At 38.9% G+C, this 21,654-nt stretch overlaps 2 protein-coding genes and 2 non-coding genes across 4 annotated transcripts; 3 read left to right on the top strand and 1 right to left on the bottom strand.

Moving 5' to 3' along the window:
* Positions 1-518: 518 nt before the first annotated feature.
* LOC134532151 (nuclear speckle splicing regulatory protein 1) lies at positions 519-6,015 on the bottom strand. The gene has a single exon (XM_063368511.1). The coding sequence runs from the start codon at positions 5,625-5,627 to the stop codon at positions 4,461-4,463; it is 1,167 nt and encodes a 388-aa protein (XP_063224581.1). The 5' UTR covers positions 5,628-6,015; the 3' UTR covers positions 519-4,460.
* LOC134532152 (small ribosomal subunit protein uS14m) lies at positions 5,865-9,516 on the top strand. Its single transcript, XM_063368512.1, has 3 exons — positions 5,865-6,155; positions 7,692-7,832; positions 9,016-9,516. The coding sequence occupies exons 1-3, from the start codon at positions 6,090-6,092 to the stop codon at positions 9,196-9,198; spliced, it is 390 nt and encodes a 129-aa protein (XP_063224582.1). The 5' UTR covers positions 5,865-6,089; the 3' UTR covers positions 9,199-9,516.
* Positions 9,517-15,383: 5,867 nt separating this feature from the next.
* Positions 15,384-15,456, top strand: Trnak-cuu (transfer RNA lysine (anticodon CUU)). The gene has a single exon. It is a non-coding gene; the product is annotated as a tRNA-Lys (tRNA).
* An 866-nt stretch (positions 15,457-16,322) lies between these two features.
* Trnag-ucc (transfer RNA glycine (anticodon UCC)) lies at positions 16,323-16,394 on the top strand. The gene has a single exon. It is a non-coding gene; the product is annotated as a tRNA-Gly (tRNA).
* Positions 16,395-21,654: the final 5,260 nt, after the last annotated feature.

Below are 21,654 nucleotides of genomic sequence, written 5' to 3'. Positions count from 1 at the left end.
TTGTGAACAGTATTTGAAAACATTGTTGAACTCTTTTCTTTTTGCGTTTCTTGCTTACTCGTGTTCTTGTGTAGTTTATAAACCTGGTGAGTAAACTGCAGCACTTAATATTTTTTTGGCTTTCCACAGATTTAACTATTTCCATTTTATGAATATCAAATCTCTCGTCTTTGTGAAGTACCTGCGGCTACTTCAATTTTATAATTTATATAACCATATGTATTTATCCACAATCTCTACTTATTTAGCTAGAATCATATCAGCACGTCTCAAAGTCATATTTCTGATCCCTTGCTTGGTTGCATAGCAAAGAGAAACTGACTTTGGTGACATTCTGTATGTTTTACATATTTAGAAGACAACTTCCAAGATAACTTCAGAATAAATTTGTAATAAAATCATATTTAATCAATGTTATCAAGCATGTTACTGTTTAAAGAATTGAACATGAGGTTAATGTTAAGTTTCAGGATAGAGAAGTTTCCTATTTATTAATCTACTACAAATAAGAAACACAATTAAAGAAGAGTTTTTTCTTATTTTAAAACAAAACATGGTAACATATTACAATTTGTACAATTATCATTTTTACGTTCCCTCAAAATAACCGACAAAAACTTCCCTTTAACAAGCTTTTTATGTCACAAAATTTGTTAACAGTTTTCTCACAGCACACATAAGATGAAAGTCAATCATAAAAAAAAACAGCCACTGTGGCTACTATAACAATAGATGGGTTTTTCGGCCTCACTGACACAATGAACCCTTAGGCTGGGTTTATAAACTACGCATGGGACACCATCTTCGCAACACGTAACCAACGCAGAATAATCCGGGTCGTTTATGAAGCACGAAAGTCACAGGATGTCCAACCGTACAAATTGAGGCTGCAAAACATTTGAAAACAAATTTCCTCTCCTGGCATCTTTTGATATATCATTTTTATTACTGAAAAATTATGAAATTATCAATAATTGAATTTAAAAGTGTTATTTTCTTTTAACTTAGTGAAAGTTTAAACAAGTAAAAATGTGCTGTAAATACTAAAGACAACATTGTTTGTTTGTATGCAAAGTTTTTGGACCTGTTCACTTTAATAACGACAGGCAAAAACACAAGTCAAACCTCATGAAGTTGAAATTTGGCAAATGGTTGCATAGTTTATGAACAGTATTTGAAACGCCAGTCATTGAACTCTTTTCTTTTTGCGTTTCTTGCGTACTTGTGATCTTGCGTAGTTTATAAATCTGGCCAACATTTCTGAACTTATAATAAAAAGATATTAAATTACATCAAGCAACATATAGCATATAGATATAGCACATCCTTGCAATATCCAAAAAAAACTATTCGTAACCATTTACTACATAATATCTGCATATTCCATGTTATTAAAAAAACTGACCCTTTCTGTTAATTCCAAATTTAAAGAATTATGTAGATACTGAATTATATAAAAATTTATTAAAAAAACAAAATGTACATGGATGTCAGCAGAAAATGGTGCTTATACTAATAACTTAACTATGAGAAAAATAACACCAAATGTAAAAACAAAACCAAGATAAAAGGTATTAAAAAAATGAATGTGATAAAAGTAGTTGTCTCATAACTACCATCACACAATATCAAGGTCAGTGAAAATACAGTGCCTTCCAAAAACATTTGGCCCTGTTTTGACAGTTGTGGGAACCCAACACAGTGAAAGGTCTGTAATTCGACAAGTCCTGGACCACTGCTATGCCAGGTTAGTGACTTTGCCGGATTATCGAACGTCAATGTAGTTTCAATGGAAATACCAACAAAAAAATCAATATGTATTATAGTACAATAGTTTTTAAAAAACGATAAGCATAAATCTTCTCCACAACATCATTACGGAAATATAGATGTGAAATGTAACCCGTTGTAAAACTGTAAACACTGTAGGCTGTACTGAAATGAAATCCAACGGTAAAGATAAACACCAGCAGCACAGTGCTGCCACCAGGTGGCACGGAAACACCCGAGCGCGAGGGACGCAACTGGTGGCAGAAAACATAAGAGAAGGAATCACGACCACTTAGGACAGGAGTCGGGCAGACTTTCGAGTGAGACGAGCTAAATATTAAGTAAACAGATTTTCAAATTTTTTGTAGACAATTGAGAGCTCTGTTTCTATATGGAATTTTAAGGTAATAAAAAAAGAAGATAAAAGTAAAATATTTTATTCACAAATTCAACATTAAGTCTTAAAAATAAAGGCTTCTTAAAACACGTATATGTAAAATAAAAATTGTATTCACTAGTAAAGATGTACTGATAAAACCAGAAAACCTAAATGGTTTTAATTAATTAATTATTAAAATACGAAGAGCCCGTGGGCGAGTGCGGTGGGCGGCACTGCGGCAATGCAGTGAGTTGTGGAGCAGACAGCCGCGGTCTGCCGACCCTGATCGAGGAAAGACAGCTCTCCAGACAGCAGCCAACGGACAGCAGACATATGCCACAGCACGCACAGGACTCTAAGGTCAATCCTAGAGGTGATTTAAAATGCACGTTTCTCCAGTCCCTTCCATTAATACATGCCCTAGATACAGAAGCCTTGCAGTTGTTTCATTGGCCCAAATATTACACAGCAATTGGCACGTTGACCAATGATAAGCCTCGCAAAAAGCCATGGTACTTACGGGCATCTTGATCACAAAGTTATCTCAATAACAAATAAAAAGGACAATTATTTGACTTGCAACTATTTATACGGTTTTACGAATATTGGCCATATTATTACTAAATATTAAAATGTAATTTTTAATGTGGTGTTCAGCACACCTTTGTGCCATTTTACCACTTTTTTTACATGTGGATATTTCTAACCAACTAATTCACTGCACAGCTGGTAGCAGGTTAATAAATATCAAGAATTGAAAAGAAAAAAAACCTAATTTGTTACCATTGTAATTTTACAATTTACTTAGATTTTTAAAATATGATTAGTGTGATACATATTATATGCAAACCATGTGTTTTTACTGATATACAGAAGTTTTATGTTTAAATGTTATACAAAAAAAATTGAAATGTACATTTGGCACAATAAATGCATGTTTGTCAGCTGGTGTACTTACTCTTAAAACACACAGGCCCTCTTAATGCACTCTTGGCTTACAATGTTGAAGGTTGAGAAACTGCACATAAATGTATTCACAATGCAACAACTACGAGACAAGCAGAACATACGTACACATCTTTCAAAACACTTTAAATTAAACTTAAGGAAGTGCTACAGTGGAAATAACAGAGATGAAAACTTTGTTTTACACGGTTATACAATAACGCTTAACAATAACTGTTGCCAAGACATAGTATGTAGCTTTATAAGTTGGCTAACTTTCAACTTTCATATGCACGATTCTGTGTGTAGCCAATCCTAATGTTTCCTCGAAGCCAAATGTCATTAAAAAATGTGACATTCACTTTGAAGCACCCGAGAACTGGGTTATTTGCCTTGTGAAACTTTATTGATACAAGAACTTGTTTTTTATTAAATCAAAAATTTAAAACATAGGCTATGAGAAAATACACTTAAGAACAGTTTGGTAAATAATAATAAAAAAAAGTATTCATTTAAATGTGAAAGTTCTTGTTGGGAAATGATACATTTTTTTATAGTCAGAATCAACACTTAAAATTTGGTTATGTCAATTGTACCAAATTGCTTTTATTATGGTTTTGGCTACTCTTACTGGTTTTCTTATTGCTAATGTAATGTTTATTTTGATTGCAGCACTGCCTTAGGTAAATTAACATACAAGGATATGTGCGGAATGAAGAAAATGGAACTATCTGTTACTTTTCAACATAATACGCATCTTGAAAAACATTTAATTATGTACAAATAATACCTGAGATGTTATTAGTATGGAAATGGGATTGACCTTAACTCATTATTATTAACGCAAGGAATTTCTTAAAAGTTAGTCAGTGTTACAAAATTTATTTGTACCATTGACTTGTCTCTCTTGCCCCTGTATCTAAAAATACTTAACAAATAAGATGTTATTTCCAATTTTCGATACATACTTATTGATTTCCTGTATACTATGTAAATTAGAAAAGTAAATTTAATATTGCAAAATTTTCCAAATAACTGTTTTCATTAATTTTCTTATGCTAAAAGCTATTATATTTACCTCTGAATTCAAACCACATGAGATACATGCACCCCGTTCTAGTCATTTCCGTAAAGTATTCAGAAGTTTAAACTTTGGCAACCCTGAGTTTGATGTTGAATTTATTTTTAAAAAAATCAACGTGGTGCTGAAAGAGCAACTATGCTGTAGGCATAATGAAGAATTAACTATCAATTAACCTTGGGAAGGAAACACGGTAAAGTTTTTAAATGAAAATCGTCACTATGGAGTAACTATAGAATAACGCCTGAAGGTGCGAGTCTCTGATTGATCGCCACAGTGGCAGCCCTACTTGGCTGCTGCCCTCCCAGCTTCTCGGGCGGCTTTGCGCTGCCAATACCGCTGCACCGCCGCCTCCAACACCTCCCCTACCGTGTGCTTCTCCCAGATGTTGACTTTCTCCACCGGCTTTGCAACAACGTCCTCCGCCAGTTCCGTGCTCTCAGTACCCGGCGCTTCCACCTTAGCCACACCTTCAGCACCGTCTGCGATTCTCTTCTCACCCTCCTCCCTGATTTCACCCTCCTCGGAGCCCGACTCCACGTTTTTCTCCCGTGCATTTGGTTTGCCTCCTCCGTACGCGCGGTTCACGTCCAGAGAGTTCCCCACGCCTTCCTCTACCTTCTGCTCGTCTGCGTCACGTGGCTTCTTTCGTCCAGAGGAAGACCGGCCGTGTTCGTTGCTTCTCCGCCTCCCCTCCGATACGTCCCTCTCCCTCACCGCCCGTGCGGGAACGGCTTTACCCTCGCCGAGGTCGTCGTTGCCGTGCTCATCGCTCGACGAGCTCTTTCTCTTGCGGTAGTGCCGCGACTTTTTGGCGAGCGAATCGGCCGCGGCCGCGGGATCCTGGTCACCCGGCTCGGGCTCCGAGGGGGCGGCGTCCCCCACCCCCACAGTCTGCTTGTAGAGGGCTCCGTAGAAGGCACCCAAGTCCCGCTGCTTGGTCACGTCCCCCAGCTCCTCCAGCCGGTCCCGCCGCCGCTCGTCGGCATCCATCGTGGCGAACTCCTCCACCTTGCGGCGGTACGAGGCGGTCACGAAGGTCTCCTTGTCGCGGAACTGCTCGCCCTCCGCCTCGCGCTCCTTCTGCACCAGGCGCTCGGTGCGGCGCTCCGCCTCCTTCCGGCGCCGCTCCGCCTGCTGCAGCAGCAGCGGGATGTAGCGGGCCTGCGCCCCCTCGCGCCGCGCCTGGGCGCGCTCGGCCCGCTCGCGCTCCAGCGTGTCGTGGTAGTCGTCGTAGCTCAACAGCTCGCCGTCCAGCTCGGGGTCCAGCTTGGCCTTGCGCACGGGGGCGCGGCGCTCCGCCCCGTCCCGGGCCCCCGCCTCGTCCGAGCTGTCGTCCCCGAACACCGAGTGGCGCGGCTGCAGCGCCCCTTTCTTCGGCACCACCAGGCCGTACGCCTTGCCGCCGGACATCGCGATACCAGCTTCACAAGCACTTCCTCCGCGAAGCATGCAACTTACCACGTGAACGTTAAAGCGCGGGAGGCACGACCGATAAGCTTATCTTTATATTACGGCACTGAACATAGCTCGGCCACTGTCATTAAATATTACACAATATATATTTCAGTAAATGCTTGTGAACATCCACTAAATAACAACACAGTTCTAAAATGCTAACAAGGATTTAAGTTTCCAGGCAACAATGTAAACAAGGAGCGAGTACTCTTACGATGTTTTTTTCGCTTCAACTGTTTATTCGGCCTTCAACTGTTATGTGCCGACAAAGAACAAAATAATAATTTTAACATTTCATTTATTTTCAGTCTTAATGTAATTATTAACATAGAACATCGTATGTTGGTTTTTATGTGTGATAAAACTTAATATTTCACATATTCGATGCTAGCGCGAGGTTGCTGAATATTTCAAGGGTTTACTAAACGGGCACATAACAAACAAGTGACAATAATAATGGCGTCTTTGTTATTTAGGTGGAGCGGTTATGTCGTCCAAAATCTTCAGGTGTTTAATTTACAGGTAATTTACCATTTCAATTGCAAACAGTTCAGTTGTCGGAAATTTTGTACGTTTTACTTTGAGGTTGACAAATCGAAGGGGAGTGATGCAGGCAGCTTGTGTGTAAGGGGCAAGAGATGGGGAATAGTGTGAACAGGTAAAGGCAGTGAAGAAGGAGAGGAGAGCATTCTGTCTGCTAGGGAGAGAGAAGATCGTAGGCACAGGGACGTAACTAGACTAGTTTCTACCCGGGGCAAGAAATAATCTTGCCCCCACCCCACCCCTTATTCCCCCCCCTTTTTTTTTCCAAACCAACAAAACTAAAACACCTCTTATCGTCACCACATATTATATCTACTGTTTCAAATAATTTTAATTCAACTTATATATGGTAAATAAATAGATTTATTTGTAGTCATTTCGTTTTTAATACATCACAAGTTGGATAGTACAGTTTTTTAAATATTTGACAATATACATGTAGGTATCTTTTAATACAAATAACTCAATTCATCTGCTCCGACATTTTTTTTTGTGTTCATATAATACGATATTCAAGTAAATATCTATAGTAGAAATTACTCTGCCAGTCGCTCCCCCCCCCCCCCTTCCTTCTCAAAAATGTGGCGCCCGGGGCACAAGCCCCGTATGCCCCCCTCTAGTTGCGACCCTGCGTAGGCAGAGTGATAAAGAAAAAAAAGGGAGTTTCGAGATCCTGATACCATGATAATATTGATGACATCACCAACATGTTGGCTCTGACATTACCACCCCTACATTCTTACAGAACAAGCTCGGAAGTATGGGTGTTTTGGGCGGGGAACATTCACATGATTGTTTTGCACAAACCATGTTTCTCTATCAAATTAACTTGGGGATATCGTTTTCTCTACTAAAGCCCTAAGTATTTTAGTATAGGACACGATACCGAAGTAATACTTCACACGGTATCGTGTTCTATACTTCAGATCTACCTATTCTAGTATAGGACACGTTACTGAAGTAATATTTCCCATGGTATCTTGTTCTATATTTCAGTCCTACCTATTCAATTATAGAACATAATACAGAATATACATTTCCTACGGTATTGTATTATACACTATAATTCTGCCCGGTTTATTATATTTTGTGATACCACATTTTATTATTTAACTATAGAACATAATACCAATATTTTTTCCGTACAAGTATTTAATTTTTTTAACAATGATATCTTTTGTGAACCAAACTTGTGAATCTTTCCAATCCAAAACGCCCATTCCAGCGCATGTACCATATTAACGTAGAGCAGCGGTTTCCATAAGGTGTTCCGGAACTCTGGGGTCAGGGGTTCCGTGAGTCAGGTCGATTGTCATGTAAAGCAGGCACAATTATTGTCAAATAACTCTTTAAAGCAGTTGGGGTTCCGCCAAAAGAAAAGTCGATCATAGGGTCCACCGACGAAACTTCCCAGGTTCACGTGGTGAGTGAAGCGTAATGCTGGAGGTGTTGAAGCGAGCGAGGCTAGTTGGGGCTCTGACAGGGGGCGTGGACGCTGTGCTCTGCCCCTCGCAGGTACAGCCGGTGCGCACCAAGTATGCCGACTGGAAGATGATACGAGACTTGAAGCGCCGCCGGACGGTGAAGCAGTACGCCGTCGAGAAACTGCGCGTCAACTCGTTGCGTAAGAACGACGTTCTGCCGTACGAGATACGGGTGAGCGACCTTCACTTCTCGTGGACAGCCCGGCCGGGTGCCATGGCTTCAGGTTCTTGTGCGAGTGTGAACCAGAGTCTCCTTTAGGGCCGCAACGAAACATGGCACGGCTGTGCTTAAACATTAGCTCCTGCATTTAAATATATTACAAATTTATGAATTTTTCCAATCAATATTTTTTAATCGTCTTCCAACCAATGCACTAATGGATTATTGGATATGTTTTAAATCAAAGATTTTTTGTATTAAAACCGTAGAAATTTAAATATTTTTATTTGTTTTATATTTTTATTTAATTTAATGAATTGTTACAAACATGGTTGATTTTTTATTTCCATTTAAATTTTTTAAAAAATTAGAAATTTAATTTTAAACTTGAACATATTAAAAAGGGTGTACGGCTTCGATTATAGAGTTGCAGTTGAATAGTGGGAGAAGAAAAAATTTTATTTGGCATTAATGTTTGAGGCCAACTCACAAGTTTTGCTTGACTACACGGTTATCAGGTCAAGCATTGAGAAGTCATTGCCGGACTTTGGTGGGACATGTAATTGGACATTGATACATGGTTCATTTCCTAATTATATGCAGTAATGAACATTGATTAATACAGAATGATTAAGAAAAAATATCTAGTGTGTTTACCCGGTGTGTATGGGTTGCACCACGTATTTTTCTTTCAGTAGAATTTCATAGGTATCAAGGAAGTGTCTGTGTACCATGTCCCAGCTTGTCAGCGCCAGTTGGGTGGCAGTCACGTCACTGGCTGGGTGAGCTGCTTCACACGCAGTGCTGATATACATGAATGAATTAATTTATAATGAATTTTTTTATATTGAAATACCTTCAAGTGAAAGAATGGCTCCATAAACTATTTTTATTCATATTAAAATCTGGGCTAAATTGGTGCCCAAACAACAAAACTTTTTTATATAAAACACAGTTGCACTAAAATAAAGTAAATAGTTTTACTAAAAAAATAATATATTTGGAATCATAAAAAAATAAGATTTGTATCATTTTTTTTATGATTATAAATATATTCTTTTTTCATTTTATACATGCACACGCACAGAGAGAGAGAAAGGATTTAAACTTGATGACAAACAACTCTTGCAACTGCTGTTCGTCCTGGAGGTGTCGCAAGCAGCGAGAGCAGAGGCGGGCCGGCGGTGGGTTGCAGGAGCTGGCGTCCCAGGACATCGCCGCGATGCCACTCAACGCGCACCTGACGCGCACGCACAAGCGGTGCGCGGTGACGTCGCGCGCCAGAGGGCTGGTGCACCGCTGGAGGCTCAGCCGCATCGTGTGGCGCCACCTCGCCGACTACAACAAGCTGTCGGGCGTGCAGCGCGCCATGTGGTAGCGCCCCTCCGTGCCTGATGGCACCGCCGCTGTGACGCCTAGTGCGAGCCGATGAAGTTTGTGTACTTACAATATTCAACCAGTGCGAAATACTCCAAAAAAAAAAAATGTTGGAATTCCTTCAAGTGCTCCATACCCTGTTTTTATTCATGTTCAAATCTGGGCTAAATTGGTGCTCAAACCACAGAAATAATTTTTATAAAACACAGTTGCACTAAAAAAAAAGCAAATGGTTTTACTAAACAAAATAATATTTGGAATCATAAAAAAAAATGTATACAAAGTTTTGTTGTTAATTATATGTAAGATATTAGATGAATTTTTTTTTTTTTTTTTGTATTTTTGCTAAATGTCTGACATTTTAACATGTTTTAATCCGAGTATTATTAAAAATGTGAAATTTTATGTTATATACTCCATCATACATCAATTAACAAATAATTATTAATTTTAATTTGAATGTTGGTAATTAAATTCAATTTTTCCTTCACACTCGTTGTACAAGGTGCATCACTCTACGTCATCTCTATTATAACTTTTTTCTCGTAATCAAAAGAAACTGAAACCTTACGAAGTAATTCCTCTGTAGACAGTTTTTTTTTTGTGAGTGAAGAGAATTAAATAAGGATTAAATGGTAGCTATTTGTATTTTATAATGTGTCAGCTAAAACAAATGATGTGGGTTTCCTTGTAAGTGGGCTGAATGTTTGATTAGGAGGTTGGGACTTTTTTTATAATCCACCATAATCTAGAGCAACGGAGAGTGCTGCTATTGTGTCAGATGCACGTCAGCACGATAGTGAGGGACGAAACCACAGGAAGGGAAGTCACCCAGTCCCTGACCTGACTGCTCTCACAGTCACCCGACGTCCCGGCAGGGGAGCTCAGTCGCGCCTGTGTTTCCGTTCCATGTGCGTCTCTGCCTGAGGACGGGAGCAGATAGCAGTTCCCGAAACGTCGCTTGTTTCTGTTTTGGAAAACTATTGTGTTTGTTTCGTCTTTTCGTATTGTCGTGTTTTTGTCTCGTTTCAACTGTTGTGCTGAATTTATTGGGTTCAATATTTTTTTTGTGCTGTCATCATTTGTCAGGGTTTTTTCAATCTGTTAGTCCATTTTTCTTTGTTTTTTGACCATATTCCTGTTATGGAATATTATGTGGGGTTTATATCCTGTTGACAACAGCAATTTTTTGCTTAATTTGTGTTTTGTCTTTTGGGGTTTTTTGTAGTTTTCTTCTACAGACATACTTGTGCTTAGCAATGGCGTATGTCGAAAAGCTTACATCAAGTCATGCACTCCCATTGCCCAAATCTGTCAAAGATAGTAGGGGAGCTCGAAGCGACCGCCCCGAAAGTTCAGCGGCGGCTCCAAGGACGGCTTTGTGCCTGACACTTCACTGCAGACTTGTTGTCAGAACTAGAAACAGGGCCAGTGATTCTTACAGAAACATGCAGATTGCACGCTTCATATCAGTAAGTTGTTGTGGCCACACAAGATTGTTTTTCTGTTCCGGACGGCAGATATCCACCCGAGGTGCCGCTGCTGTTTGAACAAGCCATTGGCAGTCTGGCAAAACTGATAGTTGGAAAGCTTTAATTCATATGCAAACAGTCATCATGAGAACTATCATGCAACACAGTTATTGCTACTGTGCCTTCATTTATTTTGGTACTTGAGAGAGTCTATGTGAAAAATCACTGCCTCTTACTACACCGTTCACAAGCCAGGGCACAGGTTGATTGTCAGTCCCAGTGTGGGACAAGCACCAATACGGTGTATACAAAACTGTTAGCAACTCAGTGTGACTCTTGAGGTGTCTGCAAGGCAACCCATCCTGCAAGCATCTTGATAAGAAAACAGAAAGGCAAGAGCTTTTTGAAAATTATCATACAGGAATGCGAGGAAAGGCAGGCGATGGCTGTATCTTAACTCTAATAGCGGGCTCCAGGCCGCTTGACTACTGACGTTTAAGTACGAGTCTTGCTGTAGAGTTGGCTAGGGGCAGGGTCGGGAGTAAAACTTGCTTTGTTGTATAAAGTGTGATGTTTTAGATATCATTGATGCAGATAAACTAGGAGTAATTTAGAGATCTTATGATGGTTCATGACTGAATAAACAATTTTTGTAAGTGGTATGGTGCTTTTTCAAAACTTTTTTTTCAAGTTGCAAAATTAACTGAATTCATAAATTTTCCTGAAAAATGTGAAACTGTTTCAATACTAAGCACACAAATTATCATCATGCATATTAAGAAAGCCAAGGTTTTTGTGACTAAAGAGCTGTGGTGGAGGTAGAGTATAGGGGGAAGCCCCTTGCCAACAGATGAAAGCCCAATTGCAGGTGTAAATATTAAAATTGAATGAATAAAACTTATCATTCTATAAGAATTTTAGAGATGCAATTTGATATCAACCAATATTTTATGTCAACTTGACAATCTACTTTTCGACATCAGCACACCAATGTTATAAATGCATTGTGCTTTGTTACGTATTGAAGCAGAAAGGGGCGACAGTCTCAAACACAGGACTGAAACTGGTGGAATTTCCCATGTGATAATTCTGTTCAAAAAATGGCATGTCTTCAACAGTCCGAACCTGTGAGCTGTCCACATCATTATAATATGAATGATGTCACATTGTCAGGTGAAAAACTACCCTGTCTATACTCGCGATGTAAATAAGTATGCAGGTAAGTTTCAAATATTAATTTAACTTATGAGAGTTGTGGGAGTTCTAAAATACTCAGTTATTCGGTAAGACAACACTAAATGCTAATAAATGAATTCAAATCACACTGCCAAAAATTAATTTGTATGTTTTGCCTTTGAAAATCACAAGTCGCAAACGGACAACACTAATCAGATTTCTGCCTTTGTCAATTCCTGTCCCACCATTCATTCTTTTCTGTTTACGTTATTTGAAATGGGCACCGCACCCAGCAATATCACGAGTGTTTCTCTTCTTCTATGCTACCAAAGGTCACATATTGGAACAAAAATCTTGTGTTGACCAGTGTATTCGTACTATAGCCTACACCACCTATAATTCAGTGGGCCAAGTGAACCAATTAGTGATCAGTGCCCATAAGACACAATTAGGGACAGTGCAATTTTAGACGGGCCTTAGAGGGGTACACAGATATTTCTTTAAAATTTACTAATTGAGCATGATTAAGAATTTCCAATTTTACAAATACTGTTTGTTTCAATTACATCCCTAAAACTGTAATGTAAATGATCCCTCACAGTTTTGACAAGTCCCTTATTCCAGTGGCCTCGGCCAGCAACCCTACGAAGTGAAAGTAGGCGCAGAGACCTTAAAAGGAGTAACGATCGATTCCATGTTGCACCAAGCCCCTAAACAAACACAACCCCTCACAGCGCAGAATATTATGTATTGTGAAAGTAAAGTGCTACTATCGCCGTTAACTATGATCACAAATGGCCTATTGTAATGTTTTTGGGCAGTTTTTCTAAGATTCGGTTAAGGCAGCGATTAAGGAAAACATTGTTGGGACACAACAGTACCATAACTTGCAGACTATTTTCCAGAACATGTCCAAACCCAATTCCTGTTACATAATGAAAAATAAACTGTTTTAATAAACCCAAGGCCTAAAACGTATTTCAATGCATTGTAGTGAATGTTTGGCAACTATTTATAAATTCACCATGCCAAATTTCTTACAGATATTAGCACTATCTCGCAAATTAAATGGTTTAATTTTAATTTTCAAGTATTTTTAAAGTTGCGATTATTAATTTTATGACCATTAAAGTGTATAAAATGTATTCTAGCATAGTTTCGCTATCATAAAGTTAATATTTGGCATACAAACACTCTTGATATGTTCACTGATGATCACAAAAATGATTATATACAAGTTATTGGCGACAGATGTTCACAAATCTAGACAAAATCAACGAAAAAGTGAGCTCTGCTCATGCATGTAATTTGAGCAACAGAATGGTAACGGGTAGGATACCAAAATCAGTTGCTTAAAAATGAGTGACTGACCATGTCGTATCATGTACTAGGAATATATATTAGGGCACATGTGTAGCATTTTCAATGCCAAACCCTTATTAATGTGTCTTGGAATACATGCCTAGGGGTCTCTTCCCGTGCAAAATATGTGTAACAATGGTTTAAGTGAGACCATGGCTATGATCTAAATAGCACCATTTTAAAACTGCCTAAATAAAAACTGTTGTCTAATACATAAAGCTCAGAATTAATTTAATATATTTAAACCAAAGGAACTTGATCGATTGTACCCAGACGGCAATCGATCCAATGGTGATGCTAACTACATGAAACATTTTTTTCCCTTCAGCTAATTTTTGTGACATATTGGTTAAACTTTTAACACAGTGGCTGAAGTGTAGTGTTTTCAGCATGGAACCAGTTATATTTACTTTTATTTTATTTTTTGATTCTAAATAATTCTTACTAACCATCATCAAATGTGGTCAAACACCATTTTCACAATATTTTGGGCGTACAAATATGGCGAGGGTGAATTGTAAACAGTCCGGCTGTTTACAGTTTTATTTTGTCAGAATAATTATTTAAAAATAATTTATATTTCTTATGTGATTAATTAATTTAAATTAATAGATTTAAGCATAACTAGATAGAGCCAACATAATGTAAACTATTCCATTTCACCTTGTTTTAGATGTTGATAAACGGCAACGTGTGATTACTAAGGGCTGTATTCCAAGACAAAAATAAGGGTTTAGGTGTTGAATATGCAATCCCTGTACCCTAACCATATTCCAAATGCATGATAGGACACGGCCAGTCCCTTATTTTTAGGGCACTGATTTTTGGTGTCTTATATGTTGCCGATTTGATCCATAACTGTATATATTTTTTTTCCTTTTTAATGAACTTTAACAGAACTTTTACGATTACAATTCCCCCCCCCCCCCTCTAATATCTTAAAAAAACAGCAAACATAAATACCTCCAAAAATTCATCGTTTATTCTTGTATAACCAAAATTAAATATTTTATTTCACATAATTCCATAGTTTTAAAAAATAAGCTAAAATTACGATGGATTCCACGAAGTACAACTGTTTATAGCCTCGCACAAGTTCTCATTTATTAAATCGGCTGCCGATCTGATACTTTACAGGGTTCAGTTAGGACACGTTTTGTAATATGGCCAGAGAGTTAGGGCACGGCAGTTGCCCAACAAGGCAGTGCATATTCGCTACCTTACTCAAACGTCTTGGAATACCGTCCTAAATAGGTATATACCGTAGAATGGGATGAATAAGAACAGTTTTCATCTTCCCCTTCTTGGAGTTTGAAAACTAAAAGTGAGAGGAAAATCTCATACCTCCTGAGACCCTGGTCCATGGGTGTACTTTACATCTACAATATGGTATTTAAGCTATCAGATTTACCAGATACTTGTTTTTTGTAAAAATATATGGTGTTCCTATTTACCCACATAAGTGGGTGAATGGGAACACTTAATAATTTTTCCTGGGAAATGCGATTTAGCAGACTACTGGGTAAATAGAAACACTGAAATAAAATTTTAAAAGAATGATTATTCCTACATGAATTGTTTAGAGCCAAACATAAGTGTTTATTGTTACTGGCATTAAAAATATAAATTTGAAACATCTGTGAAATATCAGAATTGCATTTGTCGGTAGACAGCAAATGCATTTAACATGTCATTTTAAAACTACACCTACCTATGTTAATATTTTTGGCAACAATTATACCAATGAGCGAGAACGAGATCAGTTGTGATAATTTTAACCAATATGGGAAACTCTTGGCAATTAGCACAGGTGAAGCACGAGACAATTTACTGCAATGCTTTCATGCCACTTTACACTCCACGCGCTAGATGCCCCTTAAAAAACGTAGGAACACTCTACATGGCCAGGTACGCTGTCATACTTTAATCGAAGGTATACTATCGATCATGCTATCGTTGTAAATTTTGAGACTATCGACTGAATAGCTCTCTGATAATGGTAGCATATACATACAAGTGGCTGGCGTATGCTTTCGAGCATTCGGCCTTACGTAATCATAGTTTATTGTTAAATTTTAATTCTATCATTATATTAAAAATAAATATTAATTTAAATAAAAACAAAGATCACTAAATTGTTATATATTAACATTAAATTCTTCAACTCTCAATATCTGCCCGGCTAGCTCAGTCGGTAGAGCACGAGACTCTTAATCTCGGGGTCGTGGGTTCGAGCCCCACGTTGGGCGCTTCTTTTTGTGATAAATTTTAAGTAATATTTACTTATGTTTGACATTTTAAATAATAATATTATATGAAAGTTACTAACACGAAAGAAAATATATATTTTGAAATTGCATATATGAGCTGGGTAATGAAGCTTTTGAAAAACTGTTATAAATGATTCTTAATTATTTCAGGAATTTTTGGGATATAATTTGTATTAGTAATTTCAGGACTAGTTTTATGTTTGTAAAATTTATTGTTCAGAATCCATTTAGTTTATTTTATTGGGATTTTCATGCATGATTGTAGATCAGTTCATTCTCTAAAGTATTTTCTATTTTAGTGCAACTTTTCATTGATTTGAGAAAGTATGAAGAATAAAATCTGTGGGCGTTTCTTTTTGGTGTTTGTAAAAATTCTGAAAGCTGCCATTAATATATTATGTGTTAATTTTTTGTGAAGTAAATGTTTTCCTAATGTATTTGGGAAAACGTCTTGTACACTTATCCATATCCTGTACGTAAATACTGTGAAAGGTAAGAAACTTAAAAATAATTTTTGTTACGGTTAGAGGGAGGCAGCAGAATATAACCTGGCAAAGGAGGTGCGACTGAAGCGCTATCCAACGAGGAACGGTTGAACATTAGCGTCAATCTGTCCCAATGCTTCTATGAACGCATGACAGATGTCAGCGTTGGAAATGCGTTCCAGTGGCCGAAGGTCTAATACGCCATAACACGTAAATATGATTTAAAATCATAGGGACACAACACTTGTAGTAACATTAAAAATGACAGAAATCAATTTTACTTCAAATAAAAGGCATAAAACAAATCATAAATAAACATACGAATATATTTTCAAAAATGTAGCATCAACTATCACCACGGCGTCGGTGGTGTAATGGTCAGCATAGTTGCCTTCCAAGCAGTTGATCCGGGTTCGATTCCCGGCCGACGCACTTTTTTGGGATATTTTTTTAAAAAATATTTTGGCAGATCCTCACAACGTTAAAACCGAAATTTTGATATCATTAATCATTCACAAATTTTTTATTTTCTGATGTGAAAGTAACAACTCTTACAGTAGATCAATGCTGAAGGGAAATATTAAACAATGATGCGCACGGGGCCAAACACCCATACGGCCCCAACAACTTATTGAGAACGGTTTAAAAACCTACAGAAAAGTAGCGATTTGCAGTATATGACTGGTTAATTTGCCAATGAAGATGTGTAATGGAGGCATGCACAATGGATTCTCTGCTGTAGACACAGCACCGCCTGCAGCCTGCCTTGTCACGTGGCCACTTTGACAGCGAGTCGCTGATGTCAGTACTGTCACACCTCTGTTTCTTTTACGGGTGACCTTTTATTATTTCTTCTATAACAGAGTTAGTTTAGCTCTTGAATGACGACAGATTCTTCCGACAATGCAGAGCAGTCTTACCAAAGATATGACACTGAGCATAGCAGCTCGGATATTCCATCGCTAACCAGTCGCATTAAAACATGCAGTACCAGTCAGTATTCTGGCGTGTAACAACTCAACGCCACGACAGAGGAAAGATCGGCGGGACGGTGCTTCATAAACGATGATTGTCTTTGAAAAGCCGAGGAGAATGTCCATGCTCAGTCGGGATGTCCTTCTTTGGCCTATCTGCGCTGGGTCCTGACTCACAATAAGCTTGGTTGGCCTTTAGCCATCGATAAATACCGTCTTCAAGATGGCTGACATAGTTTACAAAGAAAAAGTACTGACAGTTGGGAGACAAATTACAGTGAACGAATGATAACGTACAAAGTAATCGAACTAGCAATATGTGTTATTAAAAAACTTAAAAAAAAAAAATAATAGTTTACTAGTTGTCATGAACAAAAATCATTCGCAAAATAACTTCCTAATAGGATGGATTCAAAACATTTGTTAGTTTAAATTATGCCTGTGCATGAATCATTAAATGCCGACTGACTCGTAGATCTGAAATTTTCACGGCGGGATACTTAACGACTTGAGCGTACTAAGTGGTTGTAAAAGCGATTCTATCGATTGTTGAGTCGATGCTATACTATAAGGTGAAAACGAAACTGAAGTTTTCTTTCGTCGGAGTGTTTTCTCGGGACAGTCCCATTTACCTTACCACGGCATTTCGCCACTTCTTCATGCTAGGACCACATGCGGTCTGCCTTCAGTCAGGAAGCGCCGGAGACATCATGTCGCAGGGAGTACTAGCAGTCCGGGCGAGTTGAGATAACCACAGGCCTTCAGCGCGTCTGATGTCCGTGAGTGCCGAGCCAGAGTTACAAAACTGCTGGTCTGTTGCAACATCTATGGTAAAAGTTGGCATATGAAGGTACATTATTTCGGACTTGCACCATTGCTGGTTACACTGCGTGTCATAGAAAACACCACAAGAACGGGCACAAAGAAAAATTGGTTGTCTGTAAAGTCATAACAAAACATTGATGAAATGATTGCATACTTTTATGAATAAAATTGAATCATTTTTATTGAATTATCACTATTTTGTATGGATACAAAGAAGGAGTGAAATGAAATCTACAATTTAATTGATAAATGTACTTTTATTTGCACTCATAAATTCAAATATGTTTATCAATTTAACGAAAAGATTATTTTAACTATAACTTTTATACATGTTTGCTATTTAACTTCTTCCAACCTGCATTATTCTGTTAAGGATAGGACGATGATAGGAAAAGTAGGAAACGAATGGGAGTGTTTCAAATTTAATGTGCCTCGAAAAAGTCAAATCGATGGTTGTTCCAATCGAGTGGAAGAGAGATAGATGGGGCGCAAGCGTACAATGAGCGTAACGGGACAATGTGCGTAACGGGACAATGTGTTATTCTTTTTTCGTGCGTACAGCCGGCGTTCATCGATATATTAAACGTTGTCACGTCAAAAAAGGATATAGAAATACACTAAAACAAGACAAAACCAGCCGATATAAAACGTTAAATGCTCAGACAGCACAGAGAACTCGGCGGAAGGAATTAGAGCATTACCGCAGCACAGGCGAACACATCGGACTGACAAGGACGAGACAGCTGCGACAGTGACAGTGAATACAGACAAACAACCTTGGAAAATACAGTGACAAACACGGAATTCTCTGCGCTGTCCACGCATGTTAGCATCGTCATGTCATGGCTGATTTTGGCTAGTTTTATGTCTATTTTTATAGGTAGTCACCTTTCTTTGTCCGTTGTTCAGGTTATCTCTGTGGCAATCACACAGTGCTGAGCAGCAATGAAGTGAATCTCCCCACTGAGAATGCCCCAAGGAACCCACGAGCTCTGCACACACGGACCTCGGCGCAATGCAACCCCGACACTGCGTCAGCGCAATTTATCATATCTATGTACAGTTAAAGACAAGTTGTTTGTATGAATGTGTAAATAATATTTAGTGTAAATGTACTTTTAGGAATAAAACCAAAACATTGAGCCAAAAAAGGCTCAAAAAACAATATGAAATGTTTTTTAAAATTTTACTTTTATCCAAATCATGTTTAAAATAATTCCTTATAGAAACTGTATATATATGTCAATTAGATTAGGCAAAACAGCACAGAGTACTGGAATGTCTCATTGTAAATACCAAATCGGTAAAGAGTGAAATATTTGTGATTAATAAAAACCTATTGATTTTGAATTTGATTTTGTCAGTGGGAGACGTGGCGGACGTTTTTGTGGAACAGTGCATTCTCTCTGGTCACTCTTGTTTCCTCCACCGTTACAATCCTGTTTCATTGTTTCACCCCACAGTCACTTGCAACACCCTCCCGACGAGTCGTTCAACTCCGATACAGTCTCTCCTTCCGTCGTTTGACAATGTCGTCGTAATTCCCGCCTCTTGTTACAATAGGAAGCTGTCCCCCTTTCCACTATCTTTAGTTAGTCCCTGGTGGCGGACCAACCGCTTTACGTCTGTGCTTGTAAAGTTGCCTGCAGTTTGTTTCAAGGGGTAATCAACCCCCGACTTGTTCCTGGCCGTCACACGTGACCGGACGTAAACAGCAGGGAATGGAAGGGGGTGGCCGAGCCTGACTATGAGAGATTGTTCTGGTCGGTTCTCGCCTTCGAAGTTGGTTGGTCCCGAGCGAGTGTGTACGAGGACAGCCTCTAGAGTCGACAAGACAGAGCTCCGAGGCCACAGAGGTCGAGGTGGGAGGCGGACATCTCTGCACTTCTTGGGAGCGGACTGCACCCACGACCCGGGGACTTGCCCGGCGACTAGCTGGGTGACTCGCTGACCGAGTAGTGGACTCGCCCCGCGACCACACTCGCTCCTCTGTATCAGAGAGTGCTCGGTGTGTAGAGCACCCTGGTAGGTGGTTACTCGTCGAGCGAGTGAGCGCAAGACGGCTATAGGCAACACGCTGGGAACATTACAGAAGAGGGCTGGGTTGCTGGGATACGCCGAGGGGAATGTTCCTGACAGAGAGAGTCAACTGGACGTGGTGCGAGACATGCCGAGTGTGTCCGAGGTGGACACGAGGAGGCTAGGAGTCGCCCCAGGGCCCGGACTGAAGCCCAGGGGAAGCCTACGATGTACATCCTGTATTGCACAGACCCGAATACTCACGTTGGCAAGCCTTATTTTCACAGACGAGAGAGCCAAAACCGAAGTTCCCAGAAGTTCATGCTCGCTTTTTTGTTTACATAATTTCACAGTATCTTTAATGTAGCTATCCTAACCAAATCAACCGTCCACAATGTTTTAAAGTATTTATAATGTAGCTAACCTAACCTAATTGACCATTAGTTATCATTTACAATGAACAAAAAAAAAAAACCGAAGATGCACGATCGGGCGTTTGGCTGTTGAAAGAAGGCTTGCCAACGCGAGTATTCGGGTCTGTGCAATACAGCATGTACATCGTAGGCTTCCCGAAGCCCAGAGCAGCGAGCAGCAGACCACACCACACTCCGGAGTGCGGGCACTCTGAAGAGAGAGCACTTCCAGCATCTACAGCAGCTAGTGTTTGATTTTGGTGTTGCCGAAACACTGACTTCATCCGAGCCATCCGAGTAGGTTATCAGTATCCAACGATATGGATCCACAGTAAAGTTATAAAGCCTATAATTTTTCTTTTATGTGTTAAAAAAAGCAAAAAAAAAAAAAAAAACACTTGCTGATGAGTCAATAGCTTATGTATGTACTAAAAGTAACACTTAAAATTTTTAAAAATATTTCCTGCTTAGTTAAAATCTGATGTGATTATACTTTAAGGTATTTTGGAGCTGAAATGTTATTCCAGTGGAATTTATAGAATTTTTATATTATTTAAAACAATTCAAATTAAAAAAATACTAAAATTTGGACATTTTGCTGGAATCTGAAAACAGAGGTCCGAGACCTTTAGAATTTTAATATCTTTACCAAGTGAGTGAACTAGCCAGAACATTTTAATAAACAGAGATAATTTTAATGTATGAAAATCTTGAAACTTTTTTTTTTTTTTGGAAATTGCCATATTTTTATTGCCATTCCTACTTTATATACGTAAGCGAGCTTCAACTTAGGTTTGTTTAAGTGTACTATATTATTTAAGGTGGTGTCCTGAATAACGCGTTTATTGAAAAGTGTCTGATGTATTTCATGTTTAACCAGTCCAATAAACTTGAAGTGGTCGGTGCGCGTCATTTGAACTTCGCGCCGCGCGGCGGGCTTCGGTGCTCCTTCCCTTCCTACTTCCCCCCCCCCCTCTTTCTGCGTCCAGTGCTGTGTCTGACCTCCCCTCTTGAGGTGTCCGCGCATGCGCGTGGTGCCCTCTTTCTTACTTAAAACTAGATGTATTGCCTTGAAGGTTCTTCTTGTTCGTTAGCACTTAGTCGGTGCTGGTCATCCGTTGCTGAATTAAGCATGTAGTCAGATAATTGCTTTAGAGAGAGAGTGTGACAGCGGGGAGAATGCACGTAAGTGTTTGTAAGGTGGTGACCCTTACAGTTATGTAATTGGTAATTGGTAATTGCTATTTTCTAAATTCTTATTTCAGCCGTCACCAACTAAATTCTATTTGGCATTTATTTTTATCTTGCTCGTTTTTGTATTAATTGCTCTCTATATCACGTGTAGTTTGTTTGACGTTTCTCCCCGTCATGTCGTCACTCTTCGTTTGGACTTGTTTTTACGTAATGTATTTAATGTATTAATTTGTGAGTTTTCTTTTGATATCATGCTTTATCATGCTT

This window comes from Bacillus rossius, chromosome 5 (genome assembly GCF_032445375.1).
Source record: "Bacillus rossius redtenbacheri isolate Brsri chromosome 5, Brsri_v3, whole genome shotgun sequence".
Lineage (NCBI taxonomy): Eukaryota > Metazoa > Arthropoda > Insecta > Phasmatodea > Bacillidae > Bacillus > Bacillus rossius.
Note: the sequence above shows the minus strand (reverse complement) of the source record. Positions and strands in the feature narration are given on the sequence as shown.